Source organism: Lathamus discolor, chromosome 1 (genome assembly GCF_037157495.1).
Source record: "Lathamus discolor isolate bLatDis1 chromosome 1, bLatDis1.hap1, whole genome shotgun sequence".
Lineage (NCBI taxonomy): Eukaryota > Metazoa > Chordata > Aves > Psittaciformes > Psittacidae > Lathamus > Lathamus discolor.
In genome coordinates, this window is record NC_088884.1 from 43,718,398 (window position 1) to 43,733,698 (window position 15,301).

Here is a 15,301-nt window from a genome sequence, read left to right on the forward strand (position 1 = left end):
AACTGCTGAGCTACCAGCAAATAGGAGAGGGTGGAAAAGATAGCATTTCCTCATCGGACTGTGAATCTAGCCTGTATTTTTGTTGGCTAGACAAACTGATTTTGCTTTCAGACTGAATTTCTTAATATTTTTTACTTGATGAATTATTTTTATGTGAATAACATTTTTAGAAAATTATCCATCCATGATGATTAGATTATTTGATTAATAACGATTTTTAAAAGATTGCTTGTAATGATCAGACACTCTACATTAGCCTGATGTGGCTTATATTATAACCTTGTAATCTTTGTGATAGAAGGGCTAGAATTTTACACTGAAATATTTACTTTAATCAAAGCATTCCTATAGAATTAATTTGTATAAACTGTGAATTTTGGATTTAGAACATATGCTTGCAATGAAGAAAGCCTTATTCATCAATATAATGTGAAAATACACGGGGTTTATATTTCATTTCAATTTAGGAAGAAGGTCAGCTTGTGTGGACGGATGGATCTCCTTATCTTCTAAAGGCTGATGTCTCAACCTTGTCAATGATACCAGAAAATGAAACTGACTGCTATGCCCTTCAGAGAGATCCCACTGGTCCAGGCTATTTCTTCACAGGATTTTTCTGCTACATACCACTACCATATATTTGTGAATATGAATGTAACTAATTTTTTTCTAATCTTTTGCATTTATTTTTGAAAACCTTCCTCTATCATCACACAGTAGTTAGGGTTGGAAAGGACCTTAAGATCATCTAGTTCTAACCCCCCTGCCATGGGCAGGGATACCTTTCACTAAACCATGTCACCCAAGACTCCATCCAACCTGGCCTTGAACACTGCCAGGGATGGAGCATTTACAGCTTCCTTGAGCAACCATTCCAATGCCCCACCACCCTTACAGTAAGGAACTTCTTCCTTATATCTAGCCTAAACTTCCCCTGTGTAAGTTTGAACCCATTACCCCTTGTCCTGCCACTACAGTCCTTAATGAAGAGTTCCTCCCCAGCATCCTTATAGGCCCCCTTCAGATAATGGAAGGCTGCTATGAGGTCTCCACGCAGCCTTCTCTTCTCCAGGCTGAACAGCCCCAACTTTCTCAGCCTGTCTTCATATGGGAGGTGCTCCAGTCCCCTGATCATCCCCGTGGCCCTCTTCTGGACTTGTTCCAACAACTCCATGTCCTTCTTCCAGAACTGAAATATGTTTGTCTTTGAAGATAAAAATGTTTTCATGATTTTCAGTGTTGTTTTGGTTTGTTTTTTTTTTTTTTTTTCTGTTTGGTTTTTTTTTTTTTTTTGGTGTGTGTTCTTTTTCAGTACCTCTGATACCAGAAAACTTCACATTTAGTGTGCATGATGTCACAACAACTGGAGCTGTATTTATGTGGAGTGATATGGATGTGTGGCTTAAGTCAGACTTTGACCTTGTAATGAAGTACTATTTTGATCAGAGTAAACCGTGCATTATGAACTTGCCTGTGAATGCAACTCAAACAAAAATTGTGCAGTTGTCTCCTGGTCTTCACTATAGTTTTTTATTAGCAGCAAGGAACCCAGAAGGGGCACAGGCGATTTTAAGTCCAATTCTGAAGGTAGAAACAAGTAAGTTACAAAAATAAATAGCAGTAATAACCAGATAATCATACACTTCTATTTTTTCTTTAATTACACTGTTTCTTATGTTGAAATTTTGTCTGAAAATATAAATAAATCTGAACATGAATTCTGAATCCAGGATTTACCAGTTTGCAGAGTGGATTCCAACACTGTTGTTTTGCTTTTGTGCTAATATGATTTATTGGGATTGATGAGGAAAAACACAGGAGTTTTCCGTGGCTTCAAGCAGAAAGCCAGCTACACCTTTTGTGAAGTATATTTTCAAAGATCATTCTTGCCATCATTTTACTCACAGAATTCCTACTGATGTCCAAAGGAAAAGCTGGATGTCAGAGGTATTTTTGACCATGCTGATGAAATGCAGAAACATACATACTTTCTAAGTAAAAGATTTCTAAAGATTTCTAAAGTAAAAGATCTTGTTGGAATTCGCAGAGGTATCCCTGATAAATGCAGTTAAGACAAACTTTACGGTTTAAAAATAGATTGTGTTTGGACCTGCAGCATGATGTAGTGTGGCATAAGAAAAATTCATGAAGTGATTAATTTGTGTCCTAGTAAAGTTTAGCTGAATGAAGCCAAGTGAAATCTGCCAGCTGGTAGATATGAAAAATGTCCTCAAAGGGAAAAAAAATACTCCATGGTCACAAATTTATGTGCCAATTCTCTTCATGTTCTGTTTTTGCCCTAACATTTTTACCAATTCTGGCAAGGCAGTCCAAATATGAGAAAGGTTCATTGTCTTAAAGTCAGAACAAAATAAGGTTGGTTTTTTTTTTTTTTTTTTTTGTTAGGGGAAAGAAGCTGTTCCTTTTCTGCTTCAAGTACATTTTGTACATTCACATTATCTTCTCCTGGGCTGCTTTAGTACACTTGAAAGACCTCTTATTTCTTGTGCCTGCCTCTCTGCTCCCTAATCGAATAGTTGGTTTTCTGTACATAAAACCGTGTAATGCACTTTGGCCTTTATAGTGAAGAAAGTATATTCTTGCTTTCTCTTGTGAGAAGCAAATACGTGTTTTACCTCAGAAATCAGCTTTTCAGCTGTAACATTGCTATTTACAGAAACATGATTGTCTAGGCAAGGGAAATCAGAGCAACTTACTGATTATTAGACTAGTGACTGAATTGTTGGAAGAAGTGTAGGAGACATGAAGAAGTGTTTTAATATGAACACTTAAACTTTATGAAATTCGTAAGATATTGCCACTTAATTCATTAAGACCAGGATTTAGCCAACTTGGGTATCACAGAATCACAGAATCCCAAGGGTTGGAAGGGACCTAAAAAGATCATCTAGTCCAACCCCCCTGCAAGAGCAGGGTAACCTACAGTACATCACACAGGAACTTGTCCAGGCGGGCCTTGAATATCTCCAGTGTAGGAGACTCCACAACCCCCCTGGGCAACCTGTTCCAGTGCTCTGTCACTCTTACAGTAAAGAAGTTCTTCCTGATGTTAACGTGGAACTTCCTATGTTCCAGTTTACACCCATTGCCCCTTGTCCTATCACTGGATATCACTGAAAAAAGCCTAGCTCCATCATCCTGACACCTACCCTTTACATATTTGTAAACATTGATGAGGTCACCCCTCAGTCTCCTCTTCTCCAAGCTAAAGAGACCCAGCTCCCCCAGCCTCTCCTCATAAGGGAGATGTTCCACTCCCTTAATCATCTTTGTGGCTCTGCGCTGGACTCCTTCAAGCAATTCCCTGTCCTTCTTGAACAGAGGGGCCCAGAACTGGACGCAATATTCCAGATGCGGCCTCACCAAGGCTGAGTAGAGGGGGAGGAGAACCTCTCTTGACCTACTAACCACTCAACTTGGGTAATTCATACCATTTGTCTTAGATGATGTTTCTGATCTGACTGAAATACAAAACAGGACCTCGGTGGGGAGGCAGAGCTCTACATATGAAGAGCTAGGTGATTCAGAAAGATCTCAGCTAGAAAGCATGAGTATCTCCTTGTGTTACCAATATTAGATATACTGTCAAAGTTGCTTTCATTTGCTTTAATACTATTTAGCATGTATGTAAGTGTATACTGTACGATTTTAATACAGCTTTTCAGGCTATATTAAAAAGAAAAAAGTTACTGGTAAAAGGCATCAGAAGCTATTATGCTGTTTCTCTTCCTAATCTTCTTCAATAGGACCGTTGCACTCCCAGAAGTTGGAGGCTACGTATGTTTCATCTGCAGAAATACATTTAAATTGGAAGCCTCCACAGCATTCATCCAGTACTTCGTTTCATTACTACCTCATCAACATTTTGGATACTGAAAGCAACATCTGGGAAGAGTTACCAGTTGAAAAAAGCAAGACTTCAATAGTAGTAGGAAATGTAAAGCCTTATCATCAGTATCAGATATATTTACAGAATGTGGCACAGAAAGGAACTCTAAGCTGCCATGAGAAGCCAATATTAATCACAACAGGTGATGTATCTATTTTCTGGTTGTTTTATTACACTAGGCAGAGTTTAATTTTAAAATTCAAGATATACAATTTTTTTTAAAGACACGTACAGATTGTGGTTTATTGGGATGTACTGGGGGAAGTCGAGGCAATTTTTTCAGTATTATATATTTACTGATTTTAACTTTCAGAACCTTCCAAAAGAGTGAGTGTACCTATCCCCTTCTTTATTTATTCATTTACTTACTGCACATGAGTATGTGCTAAAGAAGTGGCATCCTATTGGATAAATACAGATTTATGGTTTGTATATTCAGTTTTCGCAAAGTAGAAAACCATGATGTCTCAAATTATGTAGGTGAAGACAGATTATTTTTTTTTCTAATCATGGATATTGTGACTCAGACTGTATATTCTTTTTTCTTACCCTTTATATGTCCAATGGACCAAAATATGCTTGTAAAATAAGTCACTATTTGTCATGAGAAAACAGAAAGCAGAATCTGCCTGTTACAGGCAGTTGTCTAGAAACTATTATAAGGGACAATGAAATGAATTAGTAGTTTTAAAATAATGAAAATGTTAGAAGATAACCCAAAAAGCATAATTGGAAAGTAATTGTTGGTAAGTTTGATCTATGTCTTTATACTGACATCTTTTTCTTTGATGAAGCTGTCAGTCCACCTACAGATGTTTATATTCACCCAGAGGATGTACAAGAAGAGAGTGTAATAATTCACTGGAAGCTGCCACAAGAGGGTCAGGAATCCTACATTCAGATGAAACCCAATACTGTCATAGGTGAAACTAAGAAGTTTGTATTAAACAATAAAGAAGAATTGAAAGTTGATCTCCTAATTCCTGGAATGACTTATGAAATAGCAGTTGCAAGCGTAACTAATGGAAATATGAGTGAACCGAAGACCATTCAATGCACTTTAAGTAAGACATCTTTTAGTGGTGGAAACTATTGACTATAATACAGACAACATCAGTTTTGTTATCATTACTATAACAGATTTGGTAGAACAAGTCAATTTATTAAACAGTGAAGGATGAGAACTAGAATGTGAAACACACTGATACAATCCTAATTGTTAACAGCACTGTAGATGCTGTTAACTTTCAAAGAGAGTGCAGCTTTGGAAAACACATTCATAGTACTGATAACTGCAATGAGGACCACAGCTGTGAATCCTGTTCGCACTGACAGAAGAAATTTGGTGAATCATTGATTTTAATTGAAATAGGAAAATATTGGAATTGTCAAATTATTTATTTATGGAGATGCATTAGTTGCTCTGTGAGCTGTGAGAAATTACCCTGCTGTTGGTAAGAGGGTGCTGGGAAAGGACTTTAAGAGTTTGAAGTACTGGTAGTTGGAAGGTAAAAGCTTTACATTATTATTGAAGGGTCTTTCCTGTTAGTCTGAGTTTACCAAGATGTTGAAATACTTTCGTCGCAGTATACAATTTTTGGCATATGTGAAAGGAATGAGCAAGATTCACTTATACATGCGCTATTCAAAGGCTGCAGCTGTCAGGTTATAGATATATGAAATGTTCTGTTGTATTTTTTCCTAAATGATTACAGTATTTTGGAGGGTAGCAAGCTTAGTTTTTTCCAGATTTTTTTTTATGCAGGAGTAGATTTAATACCTCACTCAAAGACACAGAAGACAGAAAATTCTAGATGGGATTTTTCACATCTGTCAGATCCAGCTGTAAGGGAAGAAAATAAACACATCACGGTTGCATCTATCAAATGTATCATTCTCCATGCTCATGTCCATGTCTTTGTACATGTCTTGGTATATTTTTTTCATCTATTCCTTACCTTCTTGGAGTGTGTGTGGTTGAAACGTTGATTCATTGATTGATTGATACCTTTGGAAGCCTAACTTGCTTTGATTCATAAATAATTTTTCTAAAGCCTCAGGATTCTAGTAATAAACACCTAAAAAGATCAGGTTGTTTATTGTTTCTGAGCAATGATGTTTTATTGTGGTAGTTATTAGCTTGCACTGGACAAGCATGTTTCTCAGGGCAGTTGCTTCAGATTTATTGTGTGGTTTTCATTGAATTTATTTGCAACTGATTTAACAGGTGACATTTTTCTTCTTTTAGAGCCCAAGCCTGTTCAAATTGTTGTTCCTTACATGCTTTATAGCAATGCTGTGGAATTATTTGTTCGCATGCCTGATACCGGAGTATTTGATGGCATATATGTTACAAGTAAAGGAGGACCTAATGCAACATTCATTTTAAAAAGTGATGGTAAAATAACAATTGAAAACCTGACATCAGGGGCAGAATACGATTTCTGTGTCTCCACAAAGAGTGGAAAAATGCTGAGCTCCTTTTACCATGTATCTGGTGTAAAAACATGTGAGTATTTAAAATTTAGTCCTATAAAATTGCACCATAGAAAATTTTTATTTATAAACTCTTTTAACTTTATTTCAGTGCAGTAGAAGAGATAGGCTATTTAAAAATCACCCTGATATGCCCATGTAAACAATTAATAATTATACTACTAACACTAGCTGGTTTTTAAACAAGAATATAACAATATCTGATAAATTCTAAGTTTTCTAAATTGTGGTTTTTATATCAAGTCTATAAAATGTTTAGCAAATATTTCAGGAATTTAGGCTGTATTAAATTGTCCTTTTGGGAAACAAGACACATTTTGGCTAATTTAGGTAAGAAGATGAGTATCAATTGAGTTAGTGCTGTGTCTTGAAATTAGTAAGCTTATTCTTTAAACAAATAATAAAAGCAGTGAGATTCTCATTTTTCGAGATAATAAATTCAGTAAAAGACATTTTAAACAGTATTATGGGAAGGGGCCACCTTCTAGCGAGGCCTTTAAGAAAGGAGTTTTAATAAAAACTTAAAAACTGTTTAAAACGGTTACATGCTAAAATTCGATGTTTGCACTTTCCTACTTTTTATTATACTTTTTATTGTTTTTCTACTTTGGAATATATTTGCATGCCTGAGATCTGATTTCGTCCTCTGTTTGCTTCTACTGCTGATTGTTTTCACTTTTATGTTTCCATGGGAGATATAAAAAGTATTGAATTGAAAGAAATCTTGGATTGAACAGTAAGGTGTTTTATGTTCTTCTGTAGGCCTGGCAGCTCCACTCAATGTACGAGAAGGTAATGTTACAGACACTTCAATAGAGATTGCCTGGGACAGAGCTGATGGAGATTTTCAGCAGTATGAAGTTACATGTATAAATTGTGGAAGTGCTCTCAGGGTATGTTTCTTAAAAGACCACTTGTGTGTAGGCAATGTGGTTATTTTTCAAAGTCTTCTATTAAGTAATCAGAGGTTAAATTAAAAAATGTATTTCCCATTAAAACAGGGGGAGGTATCACTTACATAAGATAAGCAAACTTTGCAAGCTGTTCTGTGAAAGTTATATTTGGTTTTCTAGGTCCAGAAGGTCAGGCAAGAAACAGCAACGTTTTCCAACCTCACTCCTGGCAAGCTGTACAACTTCACAATTCGAACAGAAAAGGAAGGTTTCAGAGACAGTATTTTTGTAACAAAGGAAATACAGACAGGTGAGACCACAATGTTGTCAAATTCAGCATTTCTTGAGGAACTGTCTGTCTGTGAGGTTTATGCATTACAGGGCAGAAAGCAGTTTCGCTCTGGATCTCATGGGCAACAGGAATCTGTACACATTACTACAGTGGTATCAGTCTGTGGTTCCGTGAGATAAGCAGAGACATGACATAATCTTTGTAGAGTTTTCATTGCATTCTGATGTTACAAGACCTGTCATAAAGTAACATATTTAGAATCTATGTTTAAATTATATATTTAAAGTAATGCATTTTTTTAATTGACACAGAACCAAGCGCAGTTAAATATCTGAACTATAGCAGAGACTCTGAATCAATGACTGTTACCTGGCCACCAGCCCAGAATGCATTTGATGGATATGTTCTTTCAATAAGCAGTAAGGTCTTCAATGAGGAGAAGGTGTTACCTTCTAGTGTAAGGTATGAAGATTACATTAAAAAATAACTGACATGAACTCAAAAAAGATGTTTCAAGGTATTTAAAATAAGTAGCCTAAAGTATTACTTATATGTATTTGATGTTTTAGTTGATACACGTTATTATACTATTACTATATTTTAAGAATTGCATTTTTTAACAAATTGCAAATCTCATGTGATGCATTTGTGCAAACGAACAAAATACTGCACTGGAGTGGGCACCAGTAGACTTGTATGTAATTAGTTTAATCTTTTAAGACTTTCTGGTACTCGAACTTCATGTAAACCTTAGTGTGATGCATCCTATTTAAGATTTGATTATCCTGAAATAGTTTCTGTCTGACAGCACATACACATGTATAGACACATTATGTGTAAATAATATCCATGATACTATAAAGAATTAACATATGAACACACAAATGCATTTTTAAAATCCTAAGGAACACAATCTCTTTTTTTAATCTTTGTAGAATGTACAAATTTGAGAGTCTTCTGCCTGGCACTGATTTCTTCATCAGTATTGTGACAACCAATGGATTAAAAAGAAGTCACCCAACCATCTTCAAGATTAGTACCTGTATGTTCACAATATATTAATAACTTTTCATGATTTCAGGTAATTAGGGTTGTTACATTTTAAGGTATTGTCTATTCTTATTATTGTCTATTCTTATTGTCTATTCCTTATTAAATCAGTGCATCTTAACAATGTCTGGATTAATGAAGACACGTCTTTACAATCTAAGCATCTTGAAAGTTATTTTTAAAACAGAAACAAGTTTCCTCTGTAGTTAATGGGATTCTGCCAGTAACTGAATCAGCAGTAATATTAGGATGGTACAACTTTTCCATAAAAATATGCGAACACTGATTTTATTCCTGATTCTATTGCGAATATGTAGAAGTGATTTTTATTTATTTTATATTCTTCTTAAATACAAAATGAAATCTATTTCTACACTGAGCAACAAAATAATGAGTTACAGGAGTGTCTTCCTTAGATGCAAATTCCTTAAAATTAGTCTAGATTATTTTGTTATTAAATTTTGTATTCACTCCTGTTTCTACCTCAGATCCAGATCCACCATCAGATTTACAAGTGTTTGGGCAAGAAGAAAATACAGTCTATTTTTCTTGGAAACTACCAAGAGGAGGATTTGATATGTTTCAGGTGAGAGAAGAATAGGAAGAAACCAATGCAATCCTTTATTATTTAGTTTGGTAATTTCTCTATGAAATCATCATCATGTATGTACTGCAAATCCAGCAATAAATACATGTCTTTATAACCAACTAAGTATGGGAGGGAGATATTGCTACAGGAGGAGACACTTTCTTTGACAGTGACTTGAATGACATCATCATTTCTAACTGGAGAGACATGGATTTGACCAGTGGACATTTTGGTGGGTAAGGAATTAGCTGGATGGTTGCACTCAAAGACTTGTGGTCAATGGTTTGATGTCCAAGTAGAGACCGGAGAGGAGCAGTGTTCCTCAGGGTTCAGTGTAGGGACTGGCACAATTTAACATCTTTGTCAGTGACGTGGACAGTGGGATTGAGTGAGCCCTTGGCAAGATCGCTGATGACACCAAGCTGTGTGGTGCAGTCATCACACCGGAGGGAAGGGATGCCATCCACAGCGACTTTGACAGGCTCAAGAGGTGGGTCATGAAGTTTGACAAGACCAAGTGCAAGGTTTTGCACCTTGGTCAGGGAGATCCCAAGGACAGCTACAGGCTGAGTGGAGAATGGACTCAGAGCAGCCCTGAGGAGAAAGACTTGGGGGTGCTGGTTGACAAGAAGCTCAACATGAGCCAGCAGTGTCCTGGGCTGCATGAAGAGTGACGAGCAGGTTGAGGGAGGTGATCCTACCCCTCTACTCTGCTTGCATGAGACCCCTACTTGCAGTGCTGTGTTCAGCTCTGGGGCCCCCAGCACAAGAAGGGCATGGATCTGCTTGAGCAAGTCCAGAGGAGGACTAGAGCATTTCTCCTGTGAAGACAGGCTGAGAGACTTGGGCTTATTCAGGCTGGAGAAGGCTCCAGGGAGACCTTAGAGCAGCCTTTCAGTACCTTAAGGGGGCTTACAAAGCTGGAGCGGGGCTTTGCATGAATTAGACAATTTTATAGGTTTTATTTTTCTTGTTTTGATGTGAAATCCAATTTGTAAGGATATCTTTTCTTAAAGTAATGCTATGTAAAGTAATGTTTCTGCTATTTCTGCATTTCCTCTACAAACTTTTTGAGTAGTGTATCATGTTAAAGTTGCATTTCAGTATTTTTCATACCATAACACTTCTGGTTAGTCTTATAATTTCCTTTTAATTTGCTTGATAATTTTAATTTTTTTTCTTACTAAATGTAATTAAATTAAATGGACTTTTTATTTTTACAAAGAGGCTGAGTGTTACTATTTCACGGCTGGAATTACAGTGCGGCTCTTCAGCACTTGTAGTTTGAATCATATCCTTTGCAATGCTTAGCACAGAATCTAGAGTTGTGTTCTTTCAGTTCTCTGGTCAGAAACAATCTACTGTGACATCTATATATTTTGTCTGTGGATCACTGGCATTCAACCAGTCTCCCTTTTGTATCCTCTCTTTTACTGTTTGTCTTGTATTATCCTTTGTATTTTGCAGTCACTGTATGAACACGGTCATGTGGTCAGTAAGTCTTGTGACAGTAAACTGTTCTTTAAACATGTCATTTGAATCAATAAAGGTATCAAGATATAGTCCTCTACGGTTAACTTACTTGACCAGGATATTCTTCAGTATGTGGCACTACCAGGAGACAAAGTACTTTGCTTTAAGGATCTTACACAGTTTATTCCACAATATTACAGTACCTAATTGTTTTCCTCCCCATTCCCCATGACTTCAGTTATATCCTTACCTAGAACTTGAAATCAGAGTATTCTTGGTTTAGTTTCTTGACATTTCTTCTCTCTTCATTAGTGTAAAGTTGCATTGATTTGAATGAGTAAGAGTATCCAGTTAACTTACAACAGCACATTTTGCTGAGGTAGCCTGGAGTATTTTTACAAGTTTTAAAATTCAATTATCCCATTCATGTTTTGAACCAGTTCAGATATACTTTTGAATGTGGTCAGGTTATTTTAACCATCCTGTGGAAAATAATTGTAATCTGTAATATTGATCTTCATGGCACAGTATTATTGTTCAGCATCTCACAGAGCAAGCAGCCACATTAGACAGTGCTTTGTCTGAATAAATGAACTTATCTTTAAATCTTTAATGAGAAAGGCTTCCCAGACTGGTTGCTTAGTAAGGTGCACCTGCATAAAAGGGATCATTTTACTAATCATTTAAAATTAATTATCCCAGCTCATCAACTTTCTATGCAATATATTTGTAATTTGTAGAGCAAAGAGTGCACAAAAGGTGCTTTCCTAGCTTGTCTATATTAGGTTTAAATCTTTAATCCCTTGCTTTGCTTCTAGCATTTTGCAGTGCTGTAATTCTAATAAGGTGATGACAATCTCCAGGACTTAGTGTGTGTTAGCAGGTACTGTGCTGGTAAAATACAGGGGTGAATTGGATCATTCCTCCCCAGATGAATAGCAGCTGACCCAAAGTGCTTTCAGGTCATCACTGCCATGCATAGAATATCCTTCTGTTGGAGGAAATAGAGTGGCAGGGCAGGACAGGACACTGATGTAGGCAACTGCAAACCTTCTTGATATCTTAGTACTAACCACATGCCTGAGAAACCTATGTGTGCATGTTGGAGATGCTTGTCTAGAGCCCTCCTCTGCAAGGCAGACACAGTATGCATGTTCCCTTTCACCAGTGGAGATATAAAACAGCCTGCAGTAGCAGTTTTCTATGTCCACAGAAAGGATTGTTGCAGGAAAAGGAATTCTCACAGCCTCTAGGGGTTAAATGCCCACATCGTAATTACTTATCTCCAGAACTTTTACTCTCTGTAGTGGCTCTAAACCTAGTAAGTCTTCAAGGTATATCAAGGAGCATGGCTGAGTGGCTGATTCCTTGAGATTCTATTCAGAATTCCAATTTTTTCTTTAAAATGTGGAAAAATTTGTATATATTTTTACATAAACAAGTATTTGGAGTGTCTGAACATTACTGTTATGAGGTGATATGGTCTGAGAAACTATTTTTATTCCATAGCTTTCGTATTGTTTGATGAATAATGAAAAGCTGCTTACCAGACCTGTTTATGACAGCAGAGCTGCAGTGAAAAACCTGACCCCTGGGACAGAATACCTGTTTCAGTTAAGGACAGTTAGAGGCTTGGATTCCTCTCTGGCTGTGGAGAAAAGAGTCATCACAAGTAAGGAAATATCTTATAACTTGTCTTTTGTTTTCTTTAAAAAAAAAAAAGTAATATTCAGAGGCATTTAAATCATTGTATGTAAGTGACTCAAAAGGTTCACATAGTTCAAAATTACACTGGCTTTTGGGTGCAGGTTCTGCTTCCTCTTGTGATAGGTGTTTGAACAGGAGCCTTGCATGTAACTTGCTGGTTTTGTTTTTTTTTTTTTTTTAAAAAAAACAGTAAATATTCAGAGGCATTTAAATCATTGTATGTAAGTGACTCAAAAGGTTCACATAGTTCAAAATTACACTAGCTTCTGGGTGCAGGTTCCGCTTCCTCTTGTGATAGGTGTTTGAACAGGAACCTTGCATGTAACTTGCTGGTCTGATCTCGGAGGAGATCAGACAGTTGCAGGTACCTGTTTAAAAAAGGAGGTGGACTCACAAAATTCTTCCAGCTCTAGCAGAATAAGATCTTGCCAAAAGAGCATCTTATACTTTAAGAATTACCTTGCATTTTGTTTGCAGTTGTTTCTGCATCTCTTAAATTCTTGCAAGCCTGTGATCGTAAGACTGGAGGATTGCTCCTGTGCAAGACTGCAGAATGCTTAAAAGAGTAGGAGGAACTGTGTTTCAGATGGCTTAACAAGGTCCAGAAAATTAATCCGTTATCTTGCACTCATTTTCTGTCCCTCAGCAAACATGGATTTTCCAATGCTTTCATGATACAGCATAAAAAGAGGAGAGTTTTTTTGTGGCAGAGGTTTAAAGGCATAGATTTATACTGAATTCTGGACTGCCAAATCATATAAAAAACAGCTAAGTGTAATCAGAAAAGAAATCAACCACCAAATTTATACAGATGCATGTCGTAGACCTGTCCCTTCTTTGATGTATTTGATGTGGTTTGTTCGGACTATGCCTCCTTAACCTGTTAATAGCCAAGGAGTCTCTTCACTTAGTTGTTCAAAGATGGGTGAGTCTGAAAAAACACAGAACTATTCCTGCAGATTCTTGCTAATGAAAAGTGCAGTAGAATAACCATCATCATGATCCTGAAGGTACTTTTTAGTCTCAAGCAAATATTTCAAGAGTACTGTGGATGAGTCTAATGTAAGACTGGATTATGGATAGTTCATAATGTTAATGGCAAACCTTGAGGATTTTTTTGCTGAACAATCCAGCCCTTAATGGGATTATGCTGATTAGTAGTTTTTTAGAGAGCTCTGAGAAAGATAAATCAATGATCTGGACGATTAATTCTTTAGGAGGAATGGAAACATTTTTCTTTCTATCCGCAGATGTGCTGCAGATATTAATGGAGGTGCTATTTGTAAATAATTATCTGTGATTTTAGGAATCTTAATATAACCAAGAGGAATATTTTAAAAAGGAAAAAAGGGATAATAAACTGAGACTATAGGATTTACTGTATCCCTTAGTGAACAGATGGACAGGTTTCTAAAATTATGTGGCCTGTGATGTATTTCAGGAAATTTTTAACTCTCTGTTTAAAAAAATCTCTGTTTACAAGAGAATTATAGAATTATAGAAGGTCTGATAAGTCTGGAATTTTCTTCTATAAATCATGTAATGAACACAGGAGGTACATCCTCAGGTTTTATGCTGTGCAGTGGTGCTGTTTGCTATATATTCATTCAAATCTAAAATTTGTATGAATATTTCATGATACAGTGAACTCTAAAATCATTAAAATAATAATGAAAAAGGTACTTTTCTTATATTTTAAGGACTATGCAATATTTTTTTCTTTCTTAACCTGAATAATTTTTACTGTAGAACCAGCTGGGATATGTGGTCTAACATTAAAAATGGTAAATACTTCCTCTGCAACTTTAATGTGGAATCCAACCAAGACTAACTTCACGTCTTACAAAGCATCTTTATCAAACAACACCTTTATAAAAAAGTTCAGGATTCCAGTAGCGCTGACTGTCTTCAGTGTTACAGACCTGACTGCTGGGGGCATTTATAATTTCACACTGCAAAGACTAAGAGGAAATATTGAAGGAGCTTCTGCTTCCATTGACATCGTAACAGGTCTGTATGGCTTCTTGCTTTCTCTCCTTGCTGGTGAATGGTAGTTGTCAATAACAATGCACATTTAGCTTTGTACATCTCAATTTGTAGAATAACATCGGAATTTCAAGAGATCTTGCATGTAATAGTTTGCAGTGATTGTGGACATTACTTATATCCTATTCAACCTGCATCTAGTGATACACTACCAGAAACATAATTTCTTTAGCTGTGCTGCATTTCTTTTGACAATTTTTAGTATTTTCATTATTTTTAAGGTCTTATTGTGTGGCATTATGCATGAGCTGTTTTAACTTTATCTGATTCCAGTAGGATTTTTTGCAGTGAGTGAAGTTAGACGTTTACAATGTTTGTGGAGTTAAGGCTTTATATTGTAAATTGCTCCATTCAAGGCCTGTTTCTTATTAGATTTGTAATTAAAACGTGGGGTAAAAATCTCAGTCTTGACATGTGTTTGCAGTTTATTGTAATGTAATAATGTAAAATACAGGTTAAATTTAACGGGCAGAAATATGCACCAGAACTACCTCAAACAATTTTGCTTACTACTTTCTATATTAGTTTTTATAGTATTTTTTGTAGCAATGAAATTTTTCAGCAAATCTGGAATGTGATGAATAGCAACACTGACTGGGCTTGCTCTGGGACATAAGCGTAGGGACAGCTCTTAGCTATTTGTGTTTTCCAAATTCAAAAGGAGACAGATGCACCTAGCTCTGGATTGCACAGTGGATAAATTATACAGTATTATAGGTCAATAATGTTTGAATGACATATTGAAGAAGCTACAGTCTGATTCATTATTAGGCATAGAGTGGATGATACAGACTTAAAGGTGCATTTAATGGCAGAAGAAAAAAGCAAGACAGTGTGACAGGAGT

General features: G+C 36.3%; 1 protein-coding gene across 15 annotated transcripts in view; it reads left to right on the forward strand.

Annotated features, from left to right (window-relative positions):
• Window positions 1-15,301, forward strand: part of PTPRQ (protein tyrosine phosphatase receptor type Q) — a 133,673-nt gene that overhangs the window by 9,456 nt on the left and 108,916 nt on the right. For all 15 annotated transcript variants that reach the window (XR_010610594.1, XR_010610595.1, XM_065669496.1 and 12 more), the window contains exons 6-17: window positions 468-654; window positions 1,313-1,597; window positions 3,768-4,052; window positions 4,705-4,974; window positions 6,159-6,419; window positions 7,169-7,299; window positions 7,480-7,609; window positions 7,903-8,053; window positions 8,527-8,633; window positions 9,130-9,227; window positions 12,213-12,375; window positions 14,160-14,420. Coding sequence is in view for 13 of the 15 variants with exons in the window: in XM_065669496.1 (XP_065525568.1) it covers window positions 468-654; window positions 1,313-1,597; window positions 3,768-4,052; window positions 4,705-4,974; window positions 6,159-6,419; window positions 7,169-7,299; window positions 7,480-7,609; window positions 7,903-8,053; window positions 8,527-8,633; window positions 9,130-9,227; window positions 12,213-12,375; window positions 14,160-14,420 (2,329 nt within the window). In the remaining 2 variants the exon portion in view is untranslated. The remainder of the gene's footprint in view (window positions 1-467; window positions 655-1,312; window positions 1,598-3,767; window positions 4,053-4,704; window positions 4,975-6,158; window positions 6,420-7,168; window positions 7,300-7,479; window positions 7,610-7,902; window positions 8,054-8,526; window positions 8,634-9,129; window positions 9,228-12,212; window positions 12,376-14,159; window positions 14,421-15,301) is intronic.